This window comes from Ciona robusta, chromosome 4, assembly GCF_009617815.1.
Source record: "Ciona robusta chromosome 4, ASM961781v2".
NCBI classification, from domain to species: Eukaryota; Metazoa; Chordata; class Ascidiacea; order Phlebobranchia; family Cionidae; genus Ciona; species Ciona robusta.
In genome coordinates, this window is record NC_143238.1 from 529611 (window position 1) to 555229 (window position 25619).

The 25619-nt window shown below is 34.6% G+C and overlaps 3 protein-coding genes across 6 annotated transcripts; 1 reads left to right on the forward strand and 2 right to left on the reverse strand.

Moving 5' to 3' along the window:
• Positions 1-1005: 1005 nt before the first annotated feature.
• LOC149736270 (uncharacterized) lies at positions 1006-13427 on the reverse strand. Of its 3 annotated transcripts, XM_089877452.1 has the most exons (27): positions 13192-13427; positions 12968-13069; positions 12508-12678; positions 12256-12355; positions 11734-11884; positions 11451-11562; positions 9810-11209; positions 9353-9549; positions 8780-8964; positions 8448-8599; positions 7927-8021; positions 6991-7608; positions 6700-6825; positions 6228-6340; positions 5802-5932; positions 5309-5474; positions 4935-5056; positions 4459-4572; positions 4218-4380; positions 3825-3979; positions 3588-3634; positions 3480-3529; positions 3107-3307; positions 2694-2913; positions 2295-2521; positions 1548-1805; positions 1006-1488 (listed from the first exon to the last, which is right to left on the reverse strand). In XM_089877452.1, exons 1-27 carry the CDS (start codon positions 13309-13311, stop codon positions 1315-1317), a joined length of 5670 nt encoding a protein of 1889 aa, XP_089733578.1. In that variant the 5' UTR covers positions 13312-13427; the 3' UTR covers positions 1006-1314. The 3 variants fall into 3 exon arrangements, with proteins under 3 accessions (XP_089733578.1, XP_089733577.1, XP_089733576.1); XM_089877451.1 differs by having other exon boundaries at positions 4218-4572; positions 8448-8596; XM_089877450.1 differs by having other exon boundaries at positions 4218-4572.
• Positions 13428-17371: 3944 nt separating this feature from the next.
• On the forward strand, positions 17372-19502 carry LOC149736271 (protein lines-like). 2 transcript variants are annotated; one of them, XM_089877100.1, is made up of 3 exons: positions 18247-18406; positions 18918-18993; positions 19051-19502. In XM_089877100.1, the coding sequence occupies exons 1-3, from the start codon at positions 18382-18384 to the stop codon at positions 19379-19381; spliced, it is 432 nt and encodes a 143-aa protein (XP_089733226.1). In that variant the 5' UTR covers positions 18247-18381; the 3' UTR covers positions 19382-19502. The 2 variants fall into 2 exon arrangements, with proteins under 2 accessions (XP_089733225.1, XP_089733226.1); XM_089877099.1 differs by having other exon boundaries at positions 17372-18993.
• Positions 19372-25616, reverse strand: LOC149736272 (uncharacterized). The gene is made up of 12 exons (XM_089877098.1): positions 25439-25616; positions 24780-24903; positions 24233-24347; positions 24049-24167; positions 23735-23864; positions 23371-23524; positions 22355-22527; positions 20470-20679; positions 20107-20206; positions 19869-19982; positions 19536-19811; positions 19372-19471 (listed from the first exon to the last, which is right to left on the reverse strand). The coding sequence occupies exons 1-12, from the start codon at positions 25599-25601 to the stop codon at positions 19437-19439; spliced, it is 1713 nt and encodes a 570-aa protein (XP_089733224.1). The 5' UTR covers positions 25602-25616; the 3' UTR covers positions 19372-19436.
• Between the last annotated feature and the right edge of the window lie 3 nt (positions 25617-25619).

Sequence of the window (25619 nt, forward strand, 5' to 3'; positions counted from 1 at the left end):
CGACAGCTAATCAGATATGTACAGCCAGGGAAACTCTCCAGGTCATTTGGGTCAATATTGGCTTAATATTCTATAATAGGCGTTTCAGCGGTTGTAAATCAACTGTCTTGAAGCTGGGCTAATTCGCTAGCGACGTGTAAGGTAACTTAAACTGTACGCTGACTACTAAATCTTGCTGGAATTTGTAATCACTATTCCTTCGCTGACAGTTCAACTACGCGCTGTGCGTTCTCTCTCCAGCGATGAGAGAGAGACTGGGCGACACATTTTTGCCCAAGGCTTATCCCAGAGAAAGCACGCGTTCGGCGCTTTTATCCCAACTTACATTCGGCGTTCTGTGCCTTTGTTTATTTATTTATATTGTCTTTCTTCTTTCGCTCTTTTCTGACGTACGAGTAGGTAGCAAATTACTACGCGAATTTCTTCGCATAAACCGAACTTACGTACAGCTAATATTTGTATTTGCTACATGCTGCATAATATACAGTATACTTCTCCTAACTTTATACAGACAAGGATGCCAAACTAATTTCGTGGAGCTTTTTTCTTTCTACTTATTTAAGTTTCAGCTCAATAACGCCACGTCTCATAACCTAAAACGTTACTTAATCTTGTCGGACGTAATTTTAAATTTGAATGACATGTTAGGATACTAAGAACGCCTTTGTGTCCAGCAAAAATAGGACACGCGCCTGCTGTTCTCCGGGTCACTTCGTCTTTGTTAGAATAATGAAGGCGCGACACGACCTTGCTTCTATATATATGAACACTTTGCGTTACAATGACGTAATTATTAAACCAGTGGACTTCCTTGTAATAGAAAATAAACAGGCGATAATGTTCTTTCCAGAGCAATTGCAGCTATGACAAAAACAGAAGCCTCGTTCTGATACGGAGGCACACCAACCTGAATTTACTGGAGAGCATGTCACGCATACCTTACTGGTTGTTATTTAAAAGCAAACATACTAACTTTTATTCCTTCATAACTAAATTTTGACACGATTTTCATTCTATTTTTTTTATAAACTTCCTGTTTTACTACAGCGCTCAACAAAACTCGCAAAAAATATCAAAATGTAGCAGTGAGCAACGACATAATAAAATGCAGGGGTGGAAACTTAACTCGGCAACCACAGAGCGTAAAAAATTGTAACAAACTATTGACTTTCGGGCAATATAGATGAAAAAGAGACAGATTAATTCCTAAAATAGGCTATATACTGCTCTTATAACAGAGTAACTTTTTTTAGGTGGAAATAGTTAATTCGAAACTTCCGTAGGTTCGTAGAAATATTTAGAGGTAGGGGCTATTTAATTAAGCGTTCCCCGACAGTTAGGTGCACCACAGAAACAAGGAATTTTAACGTCTTCTATCGGGAACTTATAATCGTAAGTTATTTCATCGGTTGGTTTGATTGTATCTTTGGAGTATATGACAATCTTCTTTGCCCCGTCCACGGCTATTACTTTAGCATAACAACTTGGCTGTAGAAAAAAAACATATCAATGTCTGGTTTTTAGTTTAGTATTATGCCGTAACTTACGTTGCATGAATGGTTCATAAATCTGGCAAAATTCCCGCATTTCGTCGCATCAATTATGTGGTCAGAATCAATGCGGAATAAATACGAGCTTCCAATACCACGTCGTGTATAATCAACCTCTCTTCTATCAGCAATGAGGGAACGAACAAGTTGGCCAACATATTCAATGACCATTTCGTCAGCTCCAATAGTTTCCTCGGCAAAAAGACCCCAACCATGAATATGACTTCGCTTAAACTTAACGCTCTTCTTTCGATACTTTAAAAAAAGAGGAAAGGTATATAAATGAGATTTTCATATGACCACTACCCTCAAAAACCTGAACAAATCCCTAAAATTGCATTCAGCAACCCGTAGAAATAAACCTTGAATTGTTTTAATTCGGTAAATAATATAGCACATATTTATACAGTAGGGTGGGGGAAGATGGGACACCTTTAACACAAAATAATCAAATATCCTGATCGTGTTTTAAACATTTAACAACGGTCTATGGGAGTCGTGAGGATACGGTTTCATAATTCTTTGAAATTTTTTCGTTTACCACTAAATGCGACGAGAAAATAGAATGAAAAAGTGTCCCATCTTCCCCCACCCTACTATATTTAAATAACTATAAGTTAATGGGGTATGGAGTGTGGGTGTTGAGTGACTGTGTAACCACGAACTGTATGTGGAGAAACACTGATCTTGTATACATTCATGTGTACAGTATACAAAAAAGGCGCACGCTGAAGGCACACTTACCATAAGTTGATTATACTTAAGCAGATCACTTGCGTCAGAACCGAATTCAGATGCAATGCGTCGCATCATGTGCCTCGTTTCGCGGGATTTCTCGGTGGCTACACCCGATGTACTGGCAGATTCATTTGCGTACTTTGATCGACCTTTTGGTTGCGGTGTGTTGTCAGCTTGTCTGTACATTAACTTCCGTTGTATCAACTTCGTGTTATCGTTCACTTTGTAAAAACCTGTCACAGAAAGTATTAGACATAAAAATCTAAGACTGTACTAGATCGATTGTAAGCTAGGCAATAAACAGTTTGGCCCAGCAATTGTAGGTTAACTATAGCATCCATGTATGATAAGGGTTCAAGTTTGTAGGAACCTTGTATGTAAAACTTAACAGGCAAAAGCTTTCACCTTCAGATCTTGCACATCCAGTTTTATGAGGTTTGATATCCGAGATATCATCTTTTCGTGCCTGCCTTCTTTTCCTTTTGTTCCTTTTATCAGGAGAAGTGGTGAGAGCATCGTTTTCATCAGGGAAGTATGTAGCAGGGTGAGGCACCCAGTGTGTGTCATTCACCCACCCCCCTGTACCAGGGTTAGCCAACATATCCTCATATTCTTGACGTAAATACTGTGGATATGAAACGGGTAAACTTTGAAGTTTTCTTGGTTGCATGGCCTGTCACAATCTAATGCCTCATTCATGTAGAATAGAATTGTAAATCTTTAACTGGCTAAGCTGGTAGTTAGTTGGGAAATGTAGGCTTAGAATTGTTGATGTGGAAGTTACTAAACTACACCCACTTCACTATAGTTTAAATTACCTTCATATCTTCGACATCCAGCCCTCTATCCCAGATATTATACATCATCCTCATATCATCCATATGTGTGCGTTCCCTAAACCGACCAACCAGTGACCTTTTGATTTTCTCCTCATAATATAATTGGTCAGTCCTCTGTTTAATTTTTTTGTACATCTTTGAATCACCATGTCGCAGTTTCACGAGTTCAGCTGCTGATGCCTTTAAAGTAGAATAAAAAAGAAATTGGGTTATTAAAGAAATACCAAAGATGATTTTTAAAACTGTCCTTTAAGTGAATTAATGTTTCGTAGCAACATTTTGACGTTATATTCTGACCTTTAAAAAATAAAAAAACAAATCCCCCAAAAAATCTTAAAATATTTTTACTTACCGGAGATTCAGATGTTGATATGACATCATTATGTAAGAATGGTGCTTCATCTTAACAATAAATTGATTATTAATAGATATTGAAACTTGTATTAAATTACAAATATACCTTGGGATTTTTTCAGTGGTGTTTTTGGTGCTTGGTTCGGTGGACAGCTGAAATAAAAACATTATTTCAATAAAATATACTTCTGTATTTTTGACCTGTTACCCCATATCCTAGGCATCAAAGCATAAACCTAACCATAAGTTACCATGTGCTGCTTACTTTATAGGGTTTAAAGTTAGTTGAGTCAAAGTTAGATGCTTGCATACTGGATTACATGGTATGCTTGTTGTATTTTACCTGTAGTTATGTTCTTCTAATATTTGAAGCAGAGATGGATGGATGTGACTTGATGTTGGTTTAATTCTTGGTGATGTTGCAAAGTAGTTATGCTCCTCAGCTAATGCTGTCATCCTATCTTTATCCTCTTGTGTCAACACAGAAGTGCTTCTTTTCTGTTTGAAGAAATAATATAAAATATTTTTTTTCTTATTTATACATAATGCCAAATTACTCAATGTGGCACGGATGATAATTTAGACAATTGTTGGTATTTTTTTTTAAATGATGTTTTGGTGAATTACTCAAGGACACACATTGTTATAATGGGATCTTCAAACTGATAACCATGAGCTGAGAGCTGTCAGGCTAGTTTTCATGTTTCATAACAAAACATATAAAAAGATATATTACCGGAGGTATAGTTAAACGAAGATCTGCTCTCTTCTTCAATGGTTGATGCTTGGTGCTCACAGGAGTGGGAGGAGACAGGGGAGGGATGGGAGGTTGAGACTCTTTTATTGAGAGCAACGCTTGAACTGCTTCCAATTCTTTGCTGTCAGACTTTTTACGATCACTAAGATTTGTATCAGAGCCGGGTGTTATAGGTATTCGCATGTCACTGCTTGGGTGTGTATCATGGCTGAATATTGACCTTGATGATGGTGCGGGGGTGAGAGGTGGTGAGAAGACACTCGTCACTTCACTGTGTTGACGACCAGGTGTAGTTGGGAGGATGGGTTGGTCACTTGAATCAGAACTTGACAATCTATAATAAGAGAGTGAGAAATATGATTTAACGAGAGTCATTATAACACATGGTCATGTTTCATACTCATGACTGTTAACCAATTGCCCCATATATATATATATGTAAATTTATGAAATTCACTTTTATTTAATCACTTATTTATCCCTGCTTGGGACTTTGGGAGTAACTCAAACTAATAATAACATTGTAAATTTGCATAATTTCAAACACCTTGTGTCCATTAAAGGGATGTACTTTGTGGGTGATTGTATTGTATATTTGGGAGAACTTTCTAGTAATTTTGACTGACTAAGCATTACGTGTCTTACAAGCAAAATGGTATTTTTTGACATAAATAAAATCATTTGGACAACACATACCTATTTACAGTTGACATTCGTCGCTCTGGGGTTGATTTCATATCAGTGAGAACTTCCAAAGCAGCTTTTTCTTTGTCACTCATAGCTGATAATTCATCATCGGAACGAAGCCTTTCAGATATCTATACATTTACATTGATAATTATACAAATGCCATGTAAGCGCTATATATGCAATATTGTGTAAGTATTTTAATGCTAAGGTTTAAAATGTATCCAAAAAATTCACAGCCCAAAGTTCAAAGCTACAAAAAAAAGTTAGAGGAAAGGAACATAAGATTAAGGGGTTTAAAGCTGAGGAATTGTCAGCTTTTACTTGACTGCATTAGATTGACTTTGAACCAATTCTAAAAACCAAGGATTAAAAAGGCCCACCTCATGACCACTTGCATCAGTAGAAAGTAAACGAAATCTTTTCTTCGGATGAACGTGTTTTAATGTTTGTGATGTAACAATATTGGCAGGGGCAGATGGTGGAAGTAATGATTTACCGGATTGTAACTCGGATAACATTGATGCTGCTTTTATTACGTCATCAGATCTATAAAAAGTTATTTGTTGGTGTTAAAAAAATAGCATTAAAAGCATTTATACGTACATCAGCAATAAAAAATAATTAAGTATCACCAAGCTGCATTTAAGAAGAGTTAATGACAATAATTCTCGAAAAAAAACTTTTGAGTGCTGTGTAAACTTGTAATTTAGAAAATGTACTTTCTAAAATATGCAAACATGGGGAAAAATGTATTTAAACAATTGCGTGATTTGCGTCAATTAGCAGTAACATAACATGACGTTATATAATAGTATATGTATTTCATTTTGCAACTTGAAATGTTATTATTAAAATAAGAGATCATATAATAACCTGTTTGTTGGTTTGGAAACTTCAGCTTCAATCTTCACTTCATCTATGTTATCTTTCTTCTTCTTTTTCGGAGGTTCACTCCTCACATCATCATGTATTGTCCTCTTCACTCCAATTAATGGTTCAACATCCTGATGATATAAGTATCACAGATCAACAAAATGAATCAGAAGATTTAGGTGGTTCTATGTCAATTTATAGCTGATAGCTGCTTTCAAAGGTGTGAATTCCAGCCCTTTAATGAGATATTACCAAACAAACAGCAAACAGCACCTAAGAGTAAAACGTAACCACTAACTGCTATCTGCTATAGCATCTTACCCACACACTAACTTCTTACAACTATCTTATTTTGTTAGTTTTGAATTATTGCTTTTAAGGCATTTTTTGCCTTTGACCTGCCCGAACATGGTTTATAAATATCACCTCATCCGATCCTTCATCACTCTCCTCTTCACTGGACTCTTGATCATCATCTTCATCTTCCGAGCTCTGAGATGATGAAGATGTGCTGAAGACTTCATCAACATCAAGCCGACCTGAACCAACATTATCAACATTTACTTTAACACAACTACTAACTTTAACTTTAATAACTATAAGTTAAATTGTGGGGGTTTAGAGGGTTTTGGTTAAGAATTGTAGGCTGTGAACTACTAGCTCTAAATTTATTGTAATTTATTTTGTACCCATGTTTCAACAACTTATCAACATAACAACACTCTTGTCATTTAGTGTCTTTTTTAGGACATTATAATTTCGAAGTGAATAAATAGAAGAAAAGAGATTGTTAGGCATATAAGTTGGAAAAACGTTCCAAGTCAGGTCTCAGCCTCCCTTATGGCAGCCACTCATAAAATAAAAAGCACAATATCTTTTAAATCTTGGTCTAAATTACCAATTATTTTTGTTTTCTTGTCGTCCACATCTGAATAATCAGTTTCATCATCTTCCTCTCCCTCACTATCAAGTGTTTGTCGGATCCTCTTTCTTCGTTGAACCTCTTGTTCGGATTTCGTTTCAGCTGCAAAAAATGTTAAAGTTGACAACTCCTACAATGTTATATCGCACATATTGACAATTTTACATATTTCAAATAAGTTGTTAAATTCAGATCTACATTACACAATTTCATGTGGTTGATTTTGGGTGCCAATTTTGTTAAACTAAACTGCTATTTTAATATTACCTTTAGATTTGTCACCAATTAGTTTTGATTTCTCATCAAAGCTTGGAGTTGGTTTCTTGACACGAAATGAAGGCATCTTAGAGATGGCAGATCGAAGTCCAAGACCAATTCGAAATCCATCCATTTCCATTGAACCTTTAGCCCAATTAAGTGGATCAAATGTGTTAAGCAAAGCTGGCAATTTACCAGCAGGTTTGCTTTCAGCTTTAACTTTATCAACTACTGGTTGTTCTGTGTTGATATTTGATTCAGTTTTTAAACTTGCTTGGTTTTGATGGACAGTTGTCTTTTTTAGAGCCGTCGGTTTCGGGTTTTTGAGTGCATACTGTTCGTCCCACCATGCTTCATACACTTTGAATGCCATTGATTCAATAACTTTCCGATTCAAGTCCTTTTTCATGATTTCCTTTAGTTCTGCCGCCACTTTGTTTAAAGCACAGTGAGCGAATGCATTGTCAACCGCTGTGTTATCCATTTGATTCAAACCTTGCATTAATGGTGGTAAGAAGGGAGGTGGCATGTGTGACATATGTGGGACACCAGGTTGACCCTGCACCCATGGTCTGTTGTTCCAACCAGGGGGTGGGGGTGGTAATATTTTCATGTCAATCGGACAATCTAATGAAAAATAGGAAAACTTTACATATACATAGTGTAGCAATGGCAAAAGTGGACAGAACATAAGAAAGGAAGTTTTTAAACAGAATTGGATTTTATATGTCACCAAATGGAAAATACAAAACACCTACTTATTTAATCATATTTCAGTTTGAGAAATCCAAATCAAACCTAATTTGTGTATATAAAGGTGCTTGACAATTTAAAATATCTAATGTTTTAAAAATACTCTTCACTAAGTGACAAAGGCCACCTCAAAAAGCATTGAATATGTTATTTCGGAAAGCACTGCTTCAGTTTTTACTGTAAAGTAATTACCTGGCATGAAAGGTCGAATAAAACCATTTGGAACATTATGTGGAAACCTTTGTGCTGGAGGACACCACATTGGTTGTTGGTTGGGAAGATGAAATCTGGATGTTGTGAAAGTTAAACAGCTGAAGCTACTGTTATTAAACCTCATACGACACTTAACGCCATTTGCTCCTACCCGGTAGTCACTAACGGTTGAGTAAGTTGTCAATCATACAGAAAAAACATTTGTTATACCACAAAGTAACGTAACTCGTACACTGCCACAAGATATATAAAAACAGAATATCTGTGTAAAAACGACTGTCAATTCCCGGCCAAACGAAGATAAAGCAAGTTACATTGATTCAATCATTCAATCAACATTGGATCACACATTATTGCATATTCTGGCGGCTAATAAAATACCACTGCCACACAGACACATATGTTATATCGCGAAGCATATGTGCTGGCTTAATAAACCTGGTGCTTCTTAACATATTGCCAAATTTAACAGTTTATATAAATATTGATTGCATACAAACCTAGGATCAAAACCATTCCACATTTCTTGTTGATTATACTGCCATGATTGCTGGTTTGGATGAAAGTTTTGTTTCTCCTGTAAGTGAGGTGAGTGTGTGCTACCACCTGAAGATATTTCCATATCGTCCGAACCATCCGGTATGTCTTCCTGCTGTTACGAAGAGATTATTTCAAACATCACTTAAAATGACATGTAAGGTTTATACAAAGGTTGTGAGGTAAGACAAGATAAACTGTCCTAGAAGTTATGACTGCATTTATTAGCAACACGTTGGTGTGAGTTTTGTAGGAAATATTAAAAGGCATTTCTTGAAAAAAAGCCATGCCTTACGTGATTATCAGACACTGGAACCTCTGCTTCAGTTAATAATGGGGAGTGTGGAGGTGTCCCATCATCAGGGGCTTCCCCGGTCATCTCTCTTAACCTTTCATCCAGTGATATTTGCTGTAGTTCACCAACATCAGATGAATCATTGTTTTTGCGTCGGCCTTTCTTATGATTTGCAGAATCACTATCTGCAAAAAAATTAAATGTTTCTAAAGCAATTTTTACTTTGCCAAAATATTGTACAACACTACATTAAATACTCTTCATTAAATACTTATCTTTTCTTAACAGAATTCTATAATCCTGTTATAAATGGCTTTGCATACCCATCATACAATAAAAGCAAACATAGATTTTACCAGTTATCCTAATGATCTTAACATTTTACCCATTACTGTCCTGGATTAATCAGGATCAGATTATCACTGCTTCAATCATTACGTTTTATTTACCCAATATTTTAGCCCACAATTCATTTTAGAAAATATTCCCAAACTGGTTCCTAGAAATTTTAACGGGCGATAAGTGTTATCACCTCACATTGTAAGCCTCAATAGTTTTAGCCAATGTACTTACAAGATTCAACTGCATCAGTAGATACAGAAGTATGAATAGCAACATCAGATTCAATATTATCTTCAACAGCAAAGTCACCAGGTGAGTAAGGTCGATCATCTGTGAGTTTCGGGGAACGAGATCGGGGTCTTGAGCAATTTCTAGAATTGGATCTCGATCTTCTCATGTGACTATCGTGCCTGGGTGAAGTGTCTCGTCTAAACAAACATGGGTCAAATTAAGGAAGGATCTTTTGTAGTTTTAACTTAGCTACCCCCATTCCCACATGGGTCCTATCTCACATGCAAAGTAAGTGTACATGCACCACTTGCATGTATAGATTTTCATTGACCCAAAAGATTTAGCATAAATTATAGAAGCTTTGGCAATGATATTGATTCTCTTAAGTTCTGCTGCGAACTTGCGACCCGCGGTTAAGGTTTAAACCACCAAAGTTACATGCATGTATATTGTATACCTGAAGTGTGAATGATGAGGACTTTGGGAACGATTTCTTGACCATCTTTCCTGAAATTCTGGCGGAAGTTCCCGTTTATCTCGTTGCCTTCGAGAGTCTGGGCTCGAGGGAGGATGGTAATGATGATCTCTATGGAAGCCAGGACTTCTTCTTCTATGACGATCATACTCAGCAAAACGAGGACTAGGTTCGCGACGATGGCGACCGATATCTGGTGGTGTTCGTCGGTATCTATCTCGACGGGGACTCATTTCAAACTCCCTACGAATTCCATACCTTGGATGGACGGGGGAGATACTTCTTCTTCTACGACTAAACCCTGGACTTGGACTCCTTCTTCTGTTGAACTCAGGATGCCCAGGTGGAAAATCTGATGGTCGCATATAACCAGGACTTCCCATTCTTCCTCTATAACCCCCGTGGTGGAAACCGCGGTGATCAAAGTTTGGACTACGACCCCTTGGTCGATGAAGTTCAAAAGGTGGCGGACTTCTCCGGTGTCGATGTTCAAAGGATGGGCTTCGGTGTCTTGGTGGATAACGGTCAAAGTGGTGTCTATCAATGTATTCTGGACTTCGACCACCGTGCCGATACCTTTCTTGGGGGAAAGGACTGCGTGATCTTAACTCAATTGGACTGGGCGGTCTCCGACGATCTTCTTGTCGTCTTTCATAGTTTATTGAGTCTGTTGGTATACTTCTACCTACTATTCTGTGGGGTGATTGACTTGGAGGAAATTGATTGGGGGAGTTATCGTGGTATGAATTTTCATTTACAGAGTTAACCACAGAAGGGGAATAAGAAACGCGTTCAGATTTCGTATCAGGAGAAGTTTCATGTTGCGCTCTTTCCATCACTTGTATGACTGGAGATTGTTTCCTTGATCTTTCATTGTGGACTTCTTCTGCATCACCGGAGCACTCACCATCCTCCAAATCAATAAGTTCAGCTGTTTCTACATGGTTGTGGTTTGACATGGAAGCTTGATCAAAAACATCACTTTCCTCAGCTGTTTCTGAATGATCATTATCAGTCCCTGATTGTTCACTGTACTTCCGATCACTAGATTTTGTGCTGCTTGTACTTTTAAATTCATGGCTCGACGACCGACTTGTACTATCAAGGTTGTACTTACGATTTTGTTCGGATAATAAATTTTCAATACGTTGTTCCAATTCAGTGGACCACATGGGTAATCCTTTTTTACCTTTTTCCATTTCAGTATCACTATCAGAGTTCCTGCTATATTTCCTAGACTTTTTCTTTTTCTTAACTTTACGTTTGTTTACCCGGGGATTTTGGTGCTGTCTGGTAGCTTCATCAGAAACCCCACTTTCATTATCCGATGATTTGGTATTTGAATGCATTGGAACTCTTGCACCCTCCATGTTTAGCAAGTCCTAACCAAATGAAAGTATGTCATATCTTATGCACACCAAGTATTCTCAAACCTTTATTAAAGGCTACATTACCCTTGGATTCCCTGCTGTGTTTTTAAAGCACAATTTCAAAAGAGTCAATTTTACACATCACTGGCTGAAATATTCACAATATTTGTAAATTCTTCAAAGAGTCGCATAACTCAAAACACTTTTTAGTTCAATACTTGCAATACCAGTTCTACAATAAAAATAAAAGTACTTGTTTGTTATCATTGGGCTTTCCATCAATAAGAGTAGATGGAGGAGTCTTTGGACCGTGACTGGATGTTGTTTGCTCCATGGAGGACTTCCTATCACTTGATGACCTTCGTCTAAGTTTAAAAATTATTATTTAAAAAGCATGAAATCAATAACACAAAAATTTCCTATCAGTAACATTGTTTATTGCAACCTGGTGCCTTTCGAGATATTACTTTCGATTACAAGGTTGGAGGTATTACATCTAACCAATGTTCTACAACACAAGATATTCTTTTATTCACCTTGGATCTTCTTGAGATGATTTCCTTCTGTCTTTAACAGGTACTGGCCGAGTGATTGGTTTTTCTTGTGTGTGTCGAATTACATCTGGCATCGTCTCAGCCAATATTTCTCCACGAATTATTTTATTGAAAAGATGTTTTAACAGTTCACCTAAATGAACACAACAGTTACATAATCTAACTTACTTCGCACAGATGATAATGAACTAAGCTACAGTAGCTATTTGTGTGAAGCAACTGAATTCAGTGCAAAGGTGGCATCAATGGAAGTTTCAATTAAACACTGCAGAGTTAAACAGAGAGCACACCCAAGTTTTATAAATTATATAAAATGACATCTGTTTTAATTAATTTATTTTAAACTTTTGCTTAACAATATTAGACATCATACATTTTAAAATTTGACCAATAAAGTTTGCAGACATCAAAAAGTATAGATAAGCTTCGTGAAAGCTTCAGCTAAACCGGTCCATAAAATGAAGACCATGCAATATGCAAAGATAATAATAATAGTGGTCTTACCTTTACTGTCAATTTCGGCATTAATAATATTTCCCATTATTGAAGTTTGGTGCAGATTAGATATACACATGGATGCAGACTTGATGGAAGCAAAAACAACCTAATAATATATTTGGTAATTTAATTTTAAAGACAAATTACTACAAAGTTGTATATAACCAAAGATGCAAGTTCGTTAGAATAAACTCAGGTTCATTTTTTAATAACACTCAGGGTAATTTATTAATAGAGTCACAGTGAAAGCATACAAACCTTTGCAAGTCCCATGTGCTTGTTCGTTTTGGGATGATGGTATACACGAACTCTTTCAAGTTTTCCATACTTAGAACACATTTGTTCCATGAACTGTTTGGTGATATTATCGTTTAATTTTGAAAAGGTTACTTCTCTTGGTGGTACATCACCAGTGTAGTTCTCATCCACCTGTAAGAATAAATCATTTAACCATATCTGATGTTTACGTTGTTACTTTCTACTCCTTCTAGATCATACTATGTACATGATTTTTTAAGACATAACTAAATGTCATTAATTTATTCACAGTGGCAGCATTGAAACTAGTGTCCTTTTGTAAAAAAGTGAGGCTGGTGCAACCATGCCGAATATATATATTTTAAAACAAAACTTATTCACACAAATAGTATATCAACTTAAATTGGAAGGAACATCCTAAATTAACAGGTATTATAGAAAAACTAAACTTAAATCATGCCTTATATCTTGGTACAGGAAGATCAATTCTTTCTTTTCGACTCCATAATCTTGATACTCTTGCACGTGGATCACGAACAGCAACAGGTGCTTGTCCATGGTTCTGTATAGAATGTGTACAATCACAAAACCAAGTATTTAATATAACAACATGAGTACATGACGATGGAAGTTTCACTAATTAACCGTTATTAAAACACATTCTTATAACCAGTTCCAACATACCTCACAGCTGTATTCTGTTCCATTAAACCGAACCAACTTTTCCTGTCCTTTTTTTAGTTGGGGATCAACTATTACTTTGAAATTACCACGAAATGCGGCTGCAGGTTGTTGCTTCTTCATTGTTCATTTGTAATATACAGCAAATATATTTTGAAGCATTCTGGCTGCAAAGCAGCACATTTTGCTCACAACTTTTGAATCCTGAGTAAGATGGTAAAAAATTACATTTAAACGACTAGTGGTAACTTTTAACTTCAAACTAAAAGTATACAGTACAAATTAAAGGTATTTACAAAACACAATACATCAGGGCATCAGGGGGTCCCTTGGTTAGTGCATGTCCTTGGTAATACTGCCGCTGGTGACCAGTGAAAATTTTGGTCTCAAAATGTTCCTTACGTCTCCCTGATACCCGCTGTATAATTTTTTTTTGAAAAAACTCGGGCGTTCGTGTCGAAAATTAACTTTGAAAATGCACGAAAACATGCTGCGTCACCGTAATTCGCCTGACTTGCATAAGGTTAACGATACATTACGTCACAGTAGTGACATATTTCGAACATTACAGCACGTTATAATCTTGTTTTTCGCACTGTTTTCTGCTGGGGAAAGCCCCAAGCCCCAACCCTTAACCCAACCCTAACCCCTACTTTTAACCCACAACCCCTAAATCTCCCAAAAAACTAACAAATTACGTAATCTGTAACGTAGAAATCAAACGTGGTAATTCGCATTCTATGACGTCATAATCTAACCTTTGTTTAATCCATGACGACTCGTGTGGAAAATACGGTGACGCAGCACGATTTCGCGCACTTTCAAACTTAATTTTCGACACGAACGCCCGAGTTTTTTCAAAAAAAAATTATACAGCGGGTATCAGGGAGATGTAAGGAACATTTTGAGACCAAAATTTTCACTGGTCACCAGCGGCAGTATTACCCATGTCCTTAATGTCCCCTATGTCTACAATATTCAGCATAGAGCCTGATGCCCGGTTCCTTTAATTAGTGCATGTACGCTATGTCCACAATATTCACTTCACTATGTCCCCTATGTCTACAATATTCATTACATAGTGGACATAGCGAATATTGCGGGCGAACATGGTGGACATAGTGAAGTGAAGGAACCGGGCATCAGGCTCTATGCTGCGCTAGAATATAATGCTATGTAATATTATTAAAACAGTGCCACATAATATCCACATTTCGGATAAAAAACTAATCAAAATTAAGTATTTATTAGTGAAAGGACAAAAATATACAATCTTGCAGCATGGTTAAATACATATTGACTGTGTCGTCTGTATTTACGCGACAATGAGAATTATTATTATAGGATATTGCATTCTACCGCCACTATTATAAGCTTGTTTTTTTATATAAATACATTAACTACTAATGGAGCACCTCACAACTGTATACACACGACATTCGTAACATCAATTGTAAGTAAAACGCATTGTAAATATTTTACCGAACGTTAAATAAATCGATTAAATTTGTAAAAATAAATGTCTAAATAATTTTGTAGTAATAGACCATTAATTATAGAAATTATAATAACGTACAATATCGATATTCAAAGGCAGAAACAGATACTTTTTATATTTTAACTTCCAAAACACAAAACCGAGAATAAGAAAATTAAACCACAGTACTTTAAAAAATTAGACAATCGACCCTTAGCTGTGCGATCCCAAATTGCATTGGTCCCACGATCGTTTAATAAAAAAGATCGAATAAATGTGAATTTATCATCGCGTGGCGAGGCAACGACAACAGTAATGACTAACTTTTTGCTGAAAAGTTGTTACCACATATGTAATTTTTATGGCTGGGTAATCGGTATATCGAGAGTCATAGAAGCACCGATGACTTTGAATCAGAGTCCGTATATAAACATACGGTATATAAACATACGGACTCTGCTTTAAATAAATTTATTTTTCTTTGAATAAATTTAATAAATTTATAATTCATAGAAGCACCGATGACTTTGAATCAGAGTCCGTATGTGTTCATATACGGACTCTGCTTTGACCAAACTTATTTCATTTCTTCGGTCACGATAATGAAGAACGGAGTTTACAAAAGCGAACAGACAGGCAGTAACAGTAAAACAGCAGTTGTTAAAACTTAAGACACGCTTATTGATAAAAAAGGGAAGGAAGTAATTTTTTGAATAAAAAGTGTGATCGTTACACCAAAGAGATTAAAATCTCTTCGGTTACACCTTAAGGACTTTGGGTATATCAACTCCTATGTTAGTTATGTTTTCGTTTTTCAGAGCCTATAAAACTGGTTTACAGACTATTTTATTTTGTTTTGGGATGTATAATCAGAGTATACTAAAGATATAGTAGGGTGGGGGAAAATGAGACACTTTGTCAGACGAGACTTTTTTTTTAATTTTCTTTTTACGGACCCCCATTTAATGATAATCAGGAAAATAAGGTTACAGAATTATTCGACAGTGTTATCACGACTTTATAAAACGCCCGTCAAAGCTGATTACTATTTTTAAATATTAAAAAATATATGTAAAATAGAAACAGTATACTTTAAACAGGTAAAAAGTTGCGAAATAGTAAGATGCTATTTTTTAATGCTCGCTAAATCATAGTAAAGCCAATGATTTTTTTAGTTTGCCTGTGCGAACGATTAAACTAGTTTCATAGCTTCATAAAACAACCTTGAATACTTGGTACAGTTTGATTTTGTCTCATAAAACTAGTTTTAGTTTTGTTAAAAAACACTGAGATATAAGCATGAAGAAAATAGGCAGGGGTCAATATGATTTTTTTTTGAGATAAAAACAACAAAAAAATATCGGCTTAACGTTATATATGAAGTTTACATGGCAAAAAAACTAGCACAGCCTGTTAAACTCGGTAGGTTAACTACAAGTAGCAGAATACTGCTAATGTAAATATATTTCAATTTAGAGTCCCATCTTCCCCACATTGTAGTTTTGTATGTTTTTATTGCCAAACTTTGAAAGATTTGCTTTTAATTTAATAATTTATACCTCAGGGGGTTTTCAACTATAAGATACTGATATAATAAAAAGATAATATTTTGAAAATATATTCGAAATTTGGTCATTTGCACTTGGTGATAATTTGTAAGAAGTGGCTTGTGCCAAAAACAGAGTAGTAATACCCAATTTGTAGCAAAAATAAAAGCTTTATCAATAGTTATTATCAATTTTGCGCATCTTCAATGTCGGTAAAGGAGAGAGCTGATACACTCTCTTTTTTTCACAGGTCGTTCCCGTTTACTATTGTAGTCAATGGAATCCAGGGCGTTTTATGTAGTTTTTCTTCGTTTTTTTTACTTAATTTAAATTAAAAAAAAAAATAACCATTTTCAAATATATTTAGATTTCTAGCAAACCGTTTGTTTAAACGTTTTTAACTAAATTTCTTAAATAAGTAAATTTTGTAAACAAGCGCTAAACTTGTAAGCGTTATTCTACCAAAACAAACTGGTCTAATAAACTAGAATAGTTGGTGTGGTTTTTGAAATAAACAGGGAAACTTGCTAAAATCACTGTGTGCCTATTTTTTACAATGGAGACCAAGCATAGACAGAGCCATAGAAATACCGAGTAGTCCAACCCATTGTTACGTAAAACACAAATTGAACGGCAATTTGGTTCCAAAATAACACAGTAGGTATAGGGAAATGCATGTTTTTCGGTAAATTAGAGAAAAACTTAAGTCTAAAAACAAATTTAAAGGTTGAAAAGTGTAAAAAACAAGTGTTATTTGTTTTCTGTATCAAAAAAGTCAAAAAATGGAATTAGAAGCGGTTGATTTGTGACATTTTAGTCATTTAATGGGGGTAAATTTACATGTTTTTTTAAAAAAATGTTTGGTAATGTAAATAGAAGCTGTTTTACGCCTTTCCACAAAAGGAAATCGCAAATAAAACTCAACAAGTTCGTTTAAATTCATTGCGAAAGTCACCGCTTTTGCTCTATTTTGAACACACAAAGACGGCAGTTGGACTACTCGGTGTTTTTACGACTCTGAGCATAGATATCATATATATGATATCTATGAGACCAAGCGAAATGGGGACGGAGTTGGCGGTCACGTGAATAGAAAAAAGATTGTATCACGGTTTTGAGCAGTTGCGCATTCTACTTTATTTTATTTCTGTGGCTTTAGAGCTTTCTTTCTCACCAATATCTGTCGAGGAAACACGTGTTTTTTTGCGCAGCTTGTAGTTGGTTTTGGTTGGTCCTACTCATAGCTTATGAAGCAGATTTTGAAATATCGAGTACGTTCGAACCGAAGTACTAGTTGGTAGCTTAATTAGATAACAATATTTATGTAAATTTTTGTTTTTGTGTGATAGCATTAAATAAGTTTTGCAAAAATGTTTTTGCAATTTTACTTGGACGAAAACGGTAAACGCGTGTATACTTTAAAAAAGGAAAATCCCACCGACGGTTCAACTCCAACCAAGTCCGCACACCCAGCAAGGTTTTCACCCGATGACAAATATTCAAGACAAAGAATTATAATAAAACGAAGATTTGGACTTTTGTTAACGCAGCAACCACAAAGTATGATGTAAATAGCGAAAAGTTAAACATGGAAAGTCAAGAACTATGTTGCCAAACGTCTAATTTTGATGTACATATTGTATATAAACTTTTGTTAAAATATCAACAACAAAATAATTATTTTAGTCTTAGCCATCATTGCAAAGGCTTGTGTAACAGCTTATCACATTTATTGCATACACATAAGTCTTTGCAAAACCCTGGGAAACAATGGCTATGTATTTCATCAATATTATTACATTTTACAATACTTGAAAAACTGTTTTTGTTGCTAAACCAATGTAGTGATTACCTATCTAATTGTACTGTCCAGTGTCCACTGCTTTTGCGCACCTTACTGGAATTCACCAAACTGGGTTCTCCTATAGTTTACTATTCATCTTTTAAAACAATTGAAGTTGTATTGTGTACACTAAAAAAACATGAGCACTGCCATGTTGTTTTTTATTCTCAGTTAACCAGTGCTTATCAATGGATACAAGAATTAAATCTTCATGAAAGTGAAAATGTGGACACCATTAACATATCATGCAGTTTTTATGCTAAAGTTGTAAAAAATGTGGAGAATGAAGAGGAATTGATAAAACAGCCACATTTGGCAAACATGAAATGGTTGTCCAATATGTTAAGCAAAGTATGTGAACCTACTTCCATTCAGTTTTTGGAATTATGTCGTATTATTTACTCTATTCCTGGAAAGTCAAGCCATTTCCATAGTTATATGTTGCAGTTATACAATGTCCTTCTTGGGCGGCTCACAAACATTTCTTATACTACAAGACCTTATTGCATAGCTCTTTTGAAAGATTTTCTACCATGCCAGCCCTGTGTGGAAAAGGGTTATGAAATGGTAGCTAACACGCTTCTTAAAACTGTTCCAAAATTTCTAAATGCAATTGAATATGAATATTCTGAAAGCGAAGTGGTCAAAATCCATTTTGGTGGGTATGAGTTGCAGGAAAATTGTGCCTATCCAATGACTGCATCAGAATGTATTGACCTTATCAATAGTTGCCTTAGAGCAAGTGCCATCATATGTTGTGCATGCCCTTCAGATATCAACACATGCATATCGCAAGACCGACATATATTATCACTCCTGTTTCCCTTTCCTAAAATGTCAACCATTCTTTCTAAAATGTTAGACCTTTTTATGGAACAAGATGATGGGTTAATGGAATTCTTGTTGCTTCATCTGCAAACGTTTATCAAATGTGTTCAGTAAGTCATATACAATAGGGGAAAGTGTGCATTTCAATTAATTCACAATTGTTGCAGGTTTAAAATCTATCTATTTGATCCACATGAAGCATTCATCTCTCTTCAGATCAAACTCTCATTTGACTTCTCGGTCTTGTTAGATTGGCTGATGTCAAATGAAACGGATTTTCTTTTATATTTTGTGAAATACCTAAAATACTTACAAACCTCTCCTGAAAGATTTTGTGATTCATGTAAGATAATGGGGCATGTAAAACACCAGGTTTTAAATGAACTTGCAAACCTAAAACTACGTATTGCCAAGTTGCATATGAAAGAATTGTTTCCTTACAATCCGCAACCCCTGATTAAGAACTTAGAGAATGTCATTAAATTAACTCGCTTGTAACAATTTTTGTATTAAATTTAACATTGAGATGCATGATTGATAAAATATTTCCAGGTCATGACATGTTCTTTTGAGATCTTGTGCTATAGCCTGTAACACAATAAAAACAATAAACAAATAACATTGTTTTTTTTTTTTAAATTAATTCATTTACCGTGACTTCCAGTAGAACATTCAGATTCCGATCGCAACTTTCTTGTGCTTTGCTCAACCTTTAGGGGGTGTGTTATTTTACAAAGAGTTTCTTTTTGTTTGCCTTCCAAAATTGGAGTGAGTGGTTTGATGTCAACAACACATTTTCTTCGCTTTAAACTTCTTGCCGATTTGGACAAATAGCATTTTCGTTTTGGATTTTTTGGGGTAATTAGAATGTTTTCACAAGATTCTTCATCATCAGAAGTTTTTTCAACAGCTGATGTTGGTTCCTCACCTATACATACAAATTACGAAATATTCGCTACAGGCTAAGTGCATATTTGATGATTACCTTTATTTAGCAGCAACATACATTTCTCCTTAACGTCTTCGATATATTCTTTATTAAGTTGTTCCACCTTCAGCACCTCACATGATGGTTTTTTATCAACATAAAACATTGCATCTGTTTAACATGGTAGAATGAAGTTTAATACCTACTGTATAACAGACTATTGCAATAGTTATCAGAAGACTAAAGACATTTACAGATCCCAACCATTCATGGAAGAATAAAAAACAAATTCTACCTTCTTCTTTTACATCCTTTGTCTGCTCTTCTTGTTCCATAGGAATAACTGCATTAACAACTTTATCTTCTGCATTCAGATGCACACTATCAAGACTCAGCTGCACATGGAACCATAGTTACAAGTGAGAAACAACATTACAAGAATTTACCAGATGACTAGCTTATATACCAGTAATATAAAAAGTTCAATATAAGACATTTTAAAACCCCAAATTAAAACATCTTAAGAGTCTTGATTGAACTCTATTATTTTATGACTCTATTATTCTATCAATTATCCACGTTTCACTGGCTTTTGTTAAAATATTAGCATAGCATAATAAAAGCAACCGAAAAAATTGCCATTAACGTAAAACCTTACATCCAAGAAATCTTCTACAAGTTTTAAATCAGCATCTTGAACAAGATACTTTGTTACTGCATAACTTTCTGTAGTTTGAACAATCGTTGTTGAATCCAGCAGTTTTGAGCCACCTTGTCTTTTGACCATCCAGTCATAAAAGTTAAGTGGTGCTGCAAACTTCAGTACTTCGCTTTGAAACAGACTAGTTTGTTTGGTCATTGACATTGCCTAAGATTCACAATATGGGTGATTCGTACATAGATATATAGTAGGGTGGGGGAAGATGGGACACTTTGTCAGACGAGACTATTTTTTAATTTTCTTTTTACGGACTCCCATTTAATGATAATCAGGAAAATAAGGTTACAGAATTATTCGACAGTATTATCACGACTTTACAAAACGACTGCAAAGCTGATTACTGTTTTTAAATATTAAAAGTAAAAAAAACGAAATAGTAAGGTGCTATTTTTTAATGCTCGCTAAATCATAGTAAAGCCAATGAATTTTTTAGTTTGCCTGTGCGAACGATTAAACTAGTTTCATAGCTTCATTATAATATTTCGTACAGTTTGATTTTGTCTCATAAAACTAGTTTTAGTTTTGTATATAAGCATAAAGAAAATAGGCAGGAGGCAATATGACTTTAATTTGAGATAATGACAACAAAAAAATATCGGTTTAACGTTATATATATGAAGTTTACATGGCAAAGAAACTAGCACAGCCTGTTAAATTCGGTAGGTTAACTACAAGTTTCAGAATACTGCTAGTGTAAATATATTTCAACTTTTAAAGATTTGCTTTTAATTTAGTAATTTATATCTCAGGGGATATTCAACTATAAGATACTGATATAATAAAATGATAATATTTTGAAAATATATTCGAAATTTGGTCATTTGCACTTGGTGATAATTTATGAGAAGTGGCTTGTGCCAAAAACAGAGTAGTAATACCCAATTTGTAGCAAAAATAAAAACTTTATTAAAAGTTATAATCAATTTTCTGTTATTACAAGTTCATATACACACACAGTGTGTGACACACTTGTTGGATACAATATTTATGCATTGATGTTCGAACATTACCCATTGTCGTTCAAACAATACCAATTGTTATGCAATAATATAATGTATAGGTAACATGTTAAAAACTATAGCAGTAAGCTGTAGTAGGGCAAGAAAAAGAATGTTTAAACTTAAGTTTCAAAGCGTACAGTATTATTTTGTTTTATTTACGTATATTCCTATTTATAAATACACTTAATAATAAAAATTAACAATGATTTCAAACTGTCCCATCTTATCCTGTGTGTTTTCGAATTTGTAAAATTTCACTTGTTGTGCGGATAGTTAAATAACTCCTCGTGTGTTTTATTATATTTTATTAAATTGGTGTCAATTTATAAAGGAATGATAGTACTAATTCGTAGTAATACCTCCTCCCCCCACAAGGAATGATGGTACTTAATTCGTAGTACCTATCCTCCCCCATTGTACTATATTTACAGTCACACCAGACACCACATTTGTTTCAACCATGACGTACTCATGAAATGCATGATAAAGGCTGATGATTTAGACGAGAGGCTATGCAGGCAAAGTGGTTGGAAGCAGACATTATGGGTTTAAGGCTCGTCACTTGTCAGTGCTATCGTTTTGGGTATAAGTGTCTTCGGACAAGACACTTAATGACAGTTGCCCCAAGCTAGTGGTTACTTAAGTTGTCTAAAAAAATGTCAGCTATACATAAAAACAAAGTTACATACATGGTAAGAGCTAAGAGGGCATGAAAACAGAACATACGTGTTATAATGACATTCAATTTTGGCAAAGTCATGATGAAGCAAGTTACATTTATATTCATTCCTTGTAATTATAATAATGTTCAACTCATTTACCTGTTTTGTTGATAATATATACTGTAGGTATTGGGTGATTGTCACATCTGTTCTTGGCCATGGATTTTCCAACAAAATATTTGAATATAATGGCAATAAAACATCGGAACAATTTTTTACATCTCGTGAAGATACTTGCAGCAAGGCACTCATGGGTAATTGTGGGCTTGTTCCTTTTAATAGTTTTATGGTTATAAGCAGTTTAGTGTAATATGTTTTTAAATAATAAAGTTTTACCAAGATCTATAGTTCTACCTATAACCAAGCGTCAAATTAGCATATTACAATTTGCATCTGCAATACACAAATCGTCTTTAGCAATAGACATACAGTTACTAAGTGTATAAAAACATAAACAGTGAATTTTGCATAAGACTGGCTTTATTAATCATACATATGTTCTCCTAGTATTTTGTGCCAGGAAGATAAAAAAATTCTGCTACAACTGTTTTAAAAATAACTACCATCTTATACAAAGGAATCGTAGCTACAAATGCATGACGTGTGTGTGTGGTAATTTTGGCCTTGGTTACGCCAGTTATCATAATTACGATTGGTCAAAGAAAATTGTCTATTAAGAAACAGTACCAAGTTAGAATTCACACATAGATTATTTGCCTTATAATAGGGATTGATTACCAGTTCACTTGTTGATCACAATGATGGTTGAATGCTTTTCAAGTATTAGAATTAATAGTTTGTTTCCGCTTTTATGCCAAGAGATATTTTGCGTATTTATTCGTTGTTAGCAGAAACATTATTATTAACGCTACAATGCGGCGTACAACTTATGTATTAAAGTACAAACACATGGGTTGGTGTGAGTGATTAATCCAGCAAAACAACCTGATTGTTGAATTTAAACAAAAGGAAAAATGTGATGAATGCTAATAATAATTGCTGGATACTACAAACATATAAATTACAAATGCACATGGTAAAAAATGTTTCATAGGCATCACTAAAGGAACAAAATGGGTATTTAGAATAGAATGTGAATTCCTTAAAGTTCTTACCTAATATTAAATGTGCTTTCTCCACAATAACATTTCCAATATTTTCAGGCTTAGCTTCCTCATTGCATTTTACATTAAGATTTATTTCCACATCAATATACAGTGAAAACAAGGCAGACATTATTGCACCGAGTCCAGAATCACTACGAATTTCCTGAAATTAATTTATATCATTCCGTTAAATTTAATAAGGAGAATATGTTTCGTTTCATAACTAGGCCCTTGACCCTTAAATAACCCCCAAGCCCAAACCATAAAGTCTCGTAACCCGTATCAGTGAATTAACTCCCTATTTCGTTGGCTTTAAATTTGCGGTATTACATTACATTTATGGCATTAAAAAAATTACAAATGATAGTCAAACCTGTTTTTCTAATTCTCTGTGCCTTATCTGAAGCAAGAAACAGATTTTCAAAATGAAATCTTTTAATTGTTTGAGTTCCATTACACACGCCTCATTTGCTAAAGTATTAGTCAGAGTAGTTTCACAAAACCTGTTTGGGAAATGAAAGAGAATCTGTCAATTAAAATGGGTGACTATTGTTTATTTATTGAGCATCAAGCCTGGAAGCTGTATTGTATTCTATAGTGAAAATGCTACAATTGCTGTGGTATTGCACCAGTAAGATATGCCATGAATCTAATGCCGAGTAAGTATTAAATATATATATTGCATACCTGTATATGCCTTTTGCAACGCTATTTAAAACAAGCTTGGAATCTGATCCTAATATGACCAACAAAAGTTGACTAAAACTGTTACAGGACTTTAGTTGAAGCTGAGAATTCAGTGAAACCTAAAACATAAAAAATGTAAAGACAAAACCTAAAAAGAAGTTTAATTATGGTAAAGTTAAAATACCCTTAATTTTTCAGAATTATCTTGATAAAGCAATAACTCTTCAGCAAGACTAAGTTGTGTTTGAACATCAGGATTATTTGACGAAGTAATACCATGCTTGCATGTTTCACAATACCTGCAATTATAATTGTAGATCATAACAAACATAAAAGTAGATATTGTAGCTGTAGTTGTACGGATGTATTCCAGTTTTTAATTAATACATTGCATATGTCAGTCATGTTGCCCCTTCCATAGCTACTGCTAAATCGCTGTATGGATGGGCATTGTATCATATATTTCGCATGCATCAACACACAGTTATGTTAAATTCCATGACATTTTACTTTGCGTTGGTTGGTATACATCTCTTCTATTGAACAACCGAAATATGATTTCAAGATAAATTTTTTCCTGATTTTTTTTATTAAGAATTTTTCCAAGGAAATTAACAAAAAAAACTTTGATTGTTTAGTCACTATTTAAAAAAATGGCTTGCCAATTAGGTCAGATAATTAAGGAAAGGTACTATATATATACAACTTAAATACAAAACGAAAAAGTTTACCCTTTAAATAATTGAACCTCTTGCTCAAAATTCTTTAACAAATATGCTTTGATTTTAGACTGTGGCAAAACTGACACTACTTTGTTAAAATATTCATCAGCAGATAGTTCAATGTTTTGTTGTTCTAAAAAAAAAATTTTTTTAATTCAACTTTTCAATTTATTCAAGACGTCAAGCTTTTTCCCTTAAACATGCAGCACATTCTTGGTAACAACTAAGAAACCTACATCACTAGAAAATTATAGCATCCGTTACCAGGTGACAGTGTATATTATATTAATATTAGGTGCGTCTTTCCATGCGCAATGTCTTTTTATGCCATTCGGCATTCACTTTCTGTAGTACTGCCAAAATTACAACCGAGTTTATCAGTGACTTTAATGACTTTCAACAACTGTGCTAAAGTTATCCTTGTTTTATAATTCCAATATTTGAGTCGCATTTTTACAATACTGGTAGGCTAATAATAATATATGCCAAGTAAAATAAGATAGTGATAATGTACAGAAACTAATGAAGCCTATAATAAAAATTCCTTGTAGTAAGTCCTGTAGTCATACATTCGTACACTAACACTAACATAGGAAGATAATATAATTCAGATATATTAAATATGTAGTACATATGATATACTGGTTATCATTAGGCCACACATATACCTGTAAAGCGCTGAGCTAATCTAAGGGTCAAGTTTTTCACCATTTGATTCATTTTGTAAGAATGGTCTTCAAATAGATCAAAGATTACATATATCAGATTGGAAAGAATGGCCGGATATATCAATATGCTACTTAACTTAGTTGACCTATTTTCTATGAACATAATATAAATATAAAGAAA

What these genes read in the sequence shown, in the direction of transcription:
- LOC149736270 (XM_089877450.1), bottom strand. Translation starts at nt 13,311, where the DNA reads ATGAAGAAGCAACAACCTGCAGCCGCATTTCGTGGTAATTTCAAAGTA. An exon ending in AGCACATGGGACTTGCAAAG is followed by an intron (nt 12,356 to 12,507) that starts GTTTGTATGCTT and finishes ATATATTATTAG; the next exon opens with GTTGTTTTTGCTTCCATCAA. An exon ending in CCTCATCATTCACACTTCAG is followed by an intron (nt 9,550 to 9,809) that starts GTATACAATATA and finishes ATGTTTGTTTAG; the next exon opens with ACGAGACACTTCACCCAGGC.
- LOC149736271 (XM_089877099.1), top strand. Translation starts at nt 17,801, where the DNA reads ATGGAAAGTCAAGAACTATGTTGCCAAACGTCTAATTTTGATGTACAT. An exon ending in ACGTTTATCAAATGTGTTCA is followed by an intron (nt 18,994 to 19,050) that starts GTAAGTCATATA and finishes CAATTGTTGCAG; the next exon opens with GTTTAAAATCTATCTATTTG.
- LOC149736272 (XM_089877098.1), bottom strand. Translation starts at nt 25,601, where the DNA reads ATGTTCATAGAAAATAGGTCAACTAAGTTAAGTAGCATATTGATATAT. An exon ending in ATAATTCTGAAAAATTAAGG is followed by an intron (nt 24,168 to 24,232) that starts GTATTTTAACTT and finishes TTTATGTTTTAG; the next exon opens with GTTTCACTGAATTCTCAGCT. An exon ending in GAAAGCACATTTAATATTAG is followed by an intron (nt 22,528 to 23,370) that starts GTAAGAACTTTA and finishes AACTATTAAAAG; the next exon opens with GAACAAGCCCACAATTACCC.